Source organism: Gavialis gangeticus, unplaced genomic scaffold (assembly GCF_001723915.1).
Source record: "Gavialis gangeticus isolate Ggan-Ray unplaced genomic scaffold, GavGan_comp1, whole genome shotgun sequence".
Lineage (NCBI taxonomy): Eukaryota > Metazoa > Chordata > Crocodylia > Gavialidae > Gavialis > Gavialis gangeticus.
In genome coordinates, this window is record NW_017729024.1 from 181,906,413 (window position 1) to 181,913,375 (window position 6,963).

General features: G+C 45.9%; 1 protein-coding gene across 1 annotated transcript in view; it reads left to right on the forward strand.

Moving 5' to 3' along the window:
• ATP8B1 (ATPase phospholipid transporting 8B1) overlaps nucleotides 1-6,963 on the forward strand; it is a 57,696-nt gene that overhangs the window by 31,225 nt on the left and 19,508 nt on the right. The window contains exons 13-18 of the mRNA XM_019518167.1: nucleotides 458-501; nucleotides 665-821; nucleotides 959-1,147; nucleotides 2,873-2,985; nucleotides 3,239-3,403; nucleotides 6,006-6,117. Coding sequence (XP_019373712.1) covers nucleotides 458-501; nucleotides 665-821; nucleotides 959-1,147; nucleotides 2,873-2,985; nucleotides 3,239-3,403; nucleotides 6,006-6,117 — 780 coding nt within the window. The remainder of the gene's footprint in view (nucleotides 1-457; nucleotides 502-664; nucleotides 822-958; nucleotides 1,148-2,872; nucleotides 2,986-3,238; nucleotides 3,404-6,005; nucleotides 6,118-6,963) is intronic.

The window sequence follows — 6,963 nt, forward strand, 5'->3', positions numbered from 1 at the left end:
GGGCAGGGAGCAATGTCTCAGTCCTGGCCAGGAGACAGCTGTCTTCTGGCCCAGTGCTCTCTGCCAGTCCCTGGCAGCAGGGGCCCATTGCAGGGCCCCAGGAAGCAAGAGTGGTTTGTTGCCATTAGCAGCAAATCTGCTCCCGCTTCTCTACATGTATAGATGCCTGCCTGGGAGTGTTTACTCGCAAGTAGTTTTACCTGCAAATAAACTGCTCCTGGATGTAATGCATGTGTAGACACACCCAGTGGGGCCTTTTTGTTGACTTCAGTGAATGCAGGCTTGGAAATTCTCATGTTATATGCACTGTAAAACTGGGGCTACAGAAATTGGTGTAAAAATAGGAACCTACAGCATTTAGGATATTTCTGTTTGGGAATTTGCAAATGTTGCTGTTTACCTTTTTAAGGCTTCAGATACGTATCAAGCATTTAGATTCCTGTTGTTTCCATTACAGGAGATAACAGGGATGAATCGGGGCAACCTCAACATTGTGCAGAGGTAGGTTGGTTTACTTATTTCACTATCCATGTGGGTTTGAGAGAGGGGTGGTGAAATTCAGGTGTTTGTTTTTGGTTTGTTATGTTTTTATTTTCTGCTTACTTTCTCTAAGCTCAAAGTAATTGCATTCACCTTAAAATCTGTTTGTGTTTTCCTTATCCAGCAAGTTGATTTTAGTTGGAACATGTATGCTGATGGGAAGCTCTCCTTTTGTGATCATTATCTGATAGAACAAATTAGGTCTGGAAAGGACCCTGAAGTTCGCCAATTCTTTTTTCTGCTTGCAATCTGTCACACAGTGATGGTAGAAGTTTCTAATGGTGAGTATTATGCTTGTGTAAATGGAAACAAGACATGCACTGGTTCAGTTCATATCAAATGGCCCCAACTTAACTAGAGCCGTAAGTGAATTGCTGAAAAACGGCTTTCTTCTTTTTTCACTGTTTCAATAATATAGGTGAGCTCAACTATCAAGCAGCCTCCCCAGATGAAGGGGCCTTGGTAACAGCAGCCAGAAACTTTGGCTTTGTTTTTCTGTCGCGAACTCAGAATACAATTACCATAAGTGAAATGGGGGTTGAAAGAACTTATGATGTTCTTGCCATCCTAGACTTCAACAGCGATAGGAAACGTATGTCTGTTATTGGTAAGTTGGTCACACCTATGGCAGAGTTTGTGCCCTGGGCAAACCCTGGGGGAGTGTTTGAGGGTGCGTAAATTATGCATAGGTTATGAAACTGGGGGGTTATGCATAGGTTAAGAAAGGGTGGGGGGGTGTACAAGAGTCCTGCCCAGTCTCCAGTTCCGATGGCTGTGTGCTCTGCCCACCCTGGCTTTTGCTCTTAAAGCAGCAGCAGCACAGTATCGATGCACTAACTGTTGCTGCAAAAGCAAAAGTTGTGAGGCTGCTTTTGCTGCTAGGCCATGGCTCCAAAGAGGTGGGAGATGATTTTGGTGTCTCTCCTAAATCAGTTCATAGGGCTGGTGCCCATCTCGCCCACCCTTAGTTATGCTAATGGGTCACATGTGAGTGCACAAAAAAACACCCTTCCTTTTTAAAGTGCCCCCATAGAAAAGCTAATGGGTGGATCTAAGATTTTGAAAAGAGAGATGCAAATGGTGCGGTGCATTATCACATGTAACAACATGTTTTTATCAAGTTAAAAAGAAACTAGAAGCTTGATTAATAAGATAGTGGCCTAGAGCTATATTATTCACTTTAAGTTTGGAATGTAAACAGTAGGGCTGTGCAAAGCTTCAGTAGCTGATTTGATTCGGAGCAGATTCAGCCCAATTCAGCGGCCAAATCTTTAAATTTGAATTGAATCAGGAGACCCATTAAGAGGTCCATATCGAATCGGAAGCCTTTGAATCGATTTGGAGATTCAGCCATAGGCTGTAAAGGTTTCCCTCTCATAAAGTGAACCCACTTTATAATGTAACAAATAGGGATAGGTTCCCAAGGCGGTGAGGGAGGGAGGTTGGGACTAGGGGAGGGATGGGAGGAGGGTTGTCATTCGCAGGGCTGCACCATGCTCCACCTGCCCCCCCTTCCTGGGTTCTGCCTGTCCCTACTCGCCCCAGCTTCTGGGCTGCACCGTGCCATGGTGCAGGCAGCTGGTGTCAGCTGTTCCCGGGGCCGCTGCAGCAGGGTCTGGGGGGAGTGGCAGCAAGTGAAGCCCCCGGTGGCGCAAGATGTGGTGCAGCTTGTCTGCGCTCATCCTAACACCTGCTTCAGCAGCTCTGGGAATGACTGGCGTCAGCTGCAATGAGAACTGTCAGTGGATGGTGTGGGGGGGGAGGGGAGTGCACATCTTCCTGCTCTGTGCCCCTTGGGAGGGCTGTGGGCTGGCAGGTTGTCAGGCTGTTCCTGGGAGCTCCTGCTCCCAGATGTCTGTGGGATGACAGCAGGCTGCCACTGGAGGCTGGGGTTGGCGGTGGCACCAGGCTGATTCTTCCCAGCACTTGGGGTGGGTGTGCTGAGCACTGCTCCCAGGGGGCGCAGACCAGCAAGAGGCACGGGGGGACAGGCAGAGCATGGTGCAGCCCCAGGAATGCCACCCCTTCCCCCCCCTTCCATAGTCCCAGCCTCATTCCCTCCCTCCCTCACCGCCTGGAAATGTATCCCTATCTATCTGTTAGGGATGTCCAAAGCTTCGGTAGCCAATTTCTTGTTCTGTTTCATTGTTTTTATTTATTTTCTCTGATTAGATGTTTCAAGTTAAGTAACGGACAAGGCGAGATCATTGTGAAATAAATACACTACCGTATTACCAGAAATAGTTTATGTAAAAGTGATACATAGAGAAGTCAGTTTAGAAACTTCTAATTATGTGCCCTGAGATTTTTCCTTTTTATTTTACTTCAACAGTTAGAGAACCTGATGGGAGCATCAGACTGTATTGTAAAGGAGCTGATGTGGTAATTTATGAACGTTTGCAACCAAGGAATCCTAAGAGACATGCTACACAAGAGGCACTAGATGTAAGGTTTTACACTTTTTGATAAAGCTACACGTTCCTATCTAGAACCGCACCAACTTGACTCACTTCCACTTTGCTAATTGGTTGTGAAAGATACAGCTCCATAGTACTCCTACAACAGAGTTGCTCCTTGCTTCTGCCAAGCCCCTCTCCCCCCCGTCCCCCACAAACCCACCCTAGAAAATGCTCAAAACACTCTTTGATGTGTGGTGTTCAAAATCTACGGATTGCTTTTTGGGTTTTTTTCCCACCAGATTTTTGCAAATGAGACCCTTAGAACATTATGCCTCTGCTACAAGGATATTAGTTATGGAGAATATGAAGCATGGAATAAAAAGTTTACAGAAGCCAGTGTAGCTACAACTAATCGTGATGAAGCCCTGGATCGAGTATATGAAGAAATAGAAAAAAATCTGATTGTAAGTTGAGCTTTAAATTATTACTACTTACCCAGGAATAAGCACACATTTTATGGACTAGTGTGGAAAATGAATAATTGTTTTTGATTAGGACATTGAATACAGTTTTAGTGGGATTATGAATCTACTGAGGCCCAGTTCTTGAAAGTTTCAGGGAATGAAGGAAGATGCATTTATTTTATGCTTTCCTTTGACATACTTTTCCCTGCCTCCTTTCAAAAAAGGCTGCTAATGTGTCCTCTGGCGGTAGTACTATTTCCTCAAGTGCATAACAGGTTTATTTTTGGGGCAGGGGTTGTTCATTGTTTTTCTTTAATTTCCAGGTTGAAAACTTGGTAGATAAACACATTTTTCCTATAACAGTAGCTGCATTACAAATAAACTATAGCCAGGTTCTCCATTTACAACTGTCTAGAGGTTAACTTATCCTTCAGGTAATTCTACTGTTAAATTTATCTCCACTCTATGTTATACAACTGTCTAGTATATGGAATTAATTCTTGTTTGAAGAATTGAGTATTGGTTACTCTGCCTACTGACTGATGGTAATAATCTGTTTAAGTGGCAAACCTTATAAGTATTATGAGTTATCTCAAGGTTATGTTCAAGGAAGCAAATGCTTAAATCCCAAAAACAAAACAAAACAAAACAAAACAAATCCTACTATAGCATTTGGTTTTAAATAGATTTTCATTAAAAAAGCCAACACACTACATGAAATCTTGCTTTATATTGACCAACTGTCTTAAAACCAGTGGGATGCTGAAATAACAAGAGCGTCTCAGAGATGACTTCCAATCTCATTCATTGGAGAGTTTCAAGAGATTGCGTAGTCATCTATCTGAGTTGGTTTAGGAAATCTTGCATGGGTACAGGTTATTGGACTGGATCGGGGTGCCCAATCTTTTTGCCCAGTGAGCCAGATTGGCAGTGCCTGGTCTGTCTGTGAGCTAGATCCAGCCAGTGTTCCCAATCCGGTGCCTGGACGGGCATGGTGGGCACCATCTGGCTCTGCAGAGGAGGTGGTGGGCAAGCAGCCTGCAGTGGAGCCTCACAGGGGAAAGGAGCTTGACTTGCCCTTGTGGAGTGGGAAGGGGGCATGATCAGGTCCCAGTCTGGCTCCACAGAGAGGGAAGTGGGTATGGCCCAGCCTTATCGGGGTGGGAAGGCCAGGCCCCAGTCTGGTCCTATGGGGGAAGGGGATGTGGCCCAGCCCCTGCAGCAGGGACGGGGGCACGTCTCAGCCCAGTTGCTGGGGTGCAGGGGGCATGGCCTGGCCTCACGGGGGAGAAAGGAGCATGGTCAAATCCCAACCCAGACCTGTGGGAAGGGAAGGTGGTGGACCTCAGCCACGATCCAGAAGTGGGGACGGCATGACCTGGCCCCTTGAGGGAAGGGGGCATAGCTTGGCTCTGAGTAGCCATGCTGATATTGGTGTTTGGGAATTTGGCAGATGGGAGGGTGGCTGTATTAGAGGCCACTGCTCCCTGCCGCCAGACTCCCCGACTTGCATGAAGCCCTGCAGGCAAGAGGTAGAGCATCCCTGGATTAGATGATCTTAAGGTCTATTCCTGTTCTATGATTCTAAGTTTGGGGTACCCAGACAGCCATATAGTGACTATAATATATTCTGAAAGAAGTTTCTTATTTTAAAAAGTCTGGTTAGCTGGCCATTCAAAGATTGTCATGCTGTTAATTAACTACGTTATTGGTTAGACTGCTGTTGTAAAAAACAAAAAAACAAAAATGACCACAAATTGGAGAGCAAAGGCATCAGTTATCGCAGTTATGAATCACAGCTTGCAATAATATTATTGGGGTAATCTCTGCAGTAAAAAAACCCCAATTAATTCTAAGTGGAATTCACTGGAGCTTTCAGGCAGCTTATTTTTGGTATGTACCACCTTGTTTCCTTTTGTTATCCATCTCCTGTTAATGATGCCTTAACTGCTGGCTCAACCACCACAAATGTGGTATGTCATGGTGCAAGATTTGGGTGTGCCAGGATCAGGCCTCTGAAGCCCCTGGTGTGCCGGCCCAGGGCAACTGGAGAGCACAGACAGCTCTGGGCTGGCTGTACTTTCCTGCCATTAACTTAACAGATGTGTATCACAACAAGGCAGGACAAATTGATATAACCTGTGTAGTGGCTGCAGGTTCTACGCATTAGTGGCACAGCAGGGGATATGGATGTCTGTTTGCTTGACCTTTAGCACCACGATAACCATCTTTATGGTGGCACAAAGGTTATATCCGTTTCCATCCCCAGGTTCAATCTGGCTGGCCCACTGCTGGCAGGGGTTTGAAGCCTTAGGTTGCTGAAGTTCTGTATAATAATTCAGTAGGTACATAGCAGCTTGTATAACAACAGTTCATCAGCTGCTGACCGAATCCCTTTGTGTAGCAACTGGAATATTTCACTTTCACCCTGCTTCCTATAACTAGATTCAATGAAGTAGGTATACTAACTTGAGGTAACTTTGCAGTAAAGGCAAGCACAAGGTAATTGCATTATATATTGTAAAAAAGAAAAAGACTGTGGTAAATTAAGTAATTTAATTTTAAGGCTGTTCTTGCTAATGCCTGTTCTAATAACTTCTAGCTCTTGGGCGCTACAGCTATTGAAGACAAGCTACAAGATGGAGTTCCAGAAACAATATCCAAACTTGCTAAGGCAGACATTAAAATCTGGGTGCTTACTGGTGACAAAAAAGGTATATTTATGCAGCAGGAAATCAAACAAACAGGCTGTTGAGATCCATTTGCAAGCTAGACTAGATTAGAAATAAGGCACAAAGGCTAAATGCAGATACCCAGAGGGGTTAGGGGGAGGTTAGATCATGTTAAAAATGGCCACCCAATCTAACTTAGTTCTCCAGGTATGGACCTTACATTTAGACCCAGTCCCAGTGATTTGGAAATCAGTCTAAACCTGCAACTATACACAACTGTGCACAAAAAACAGTCTAAAAATGGTGGAACTTGGTCTAAGATGGTCCCGGATCAATGTACACTCCAACTTAATCAATCCAGGTTAGACTGGTGCATCAAATTTTAGTACAGTTACCTGCACAGCTCCAGGGCTGGGGAAGCCTAGATGCTGGTTGTGCTTCCAGCTGCCCTCTGACATTGAGCTATTTTTAGCCCCCCACCCCTTCAGCCCCCATCCCTCATCCCCACAGACCCCTCTCCCCCCACAATTCCCTCCTGCATCCCAGTGCTGCCAGTTTTATCAGCATTTACTGCTGCTGGGAGCTGAGGGAAGTAGGTATCAGTGGGGGAGAGATAGGAAGGTTTAGGGGGGAGGGTTGTTGGGGGTGGACTCGTGGGGGTGGGGGAAGGCCAGAAATAGCTCCTGGTCTCCACCCCGTGCCCCAAACTCCTCCTGGGGTTGTCACCTGCTCCCCCCCCCATCACTCCCATGGATCACGTCTGCCTCCTGATTTTCCCTTCCACACAGGCCTTAAATCCCCACCCCAAGCCTGCATGCCCCCCAGCTAGCCCCCCCATTGCTCTGCAGACCCACGTCATTGACAAACACTGGGAGCAGCTGATCCACG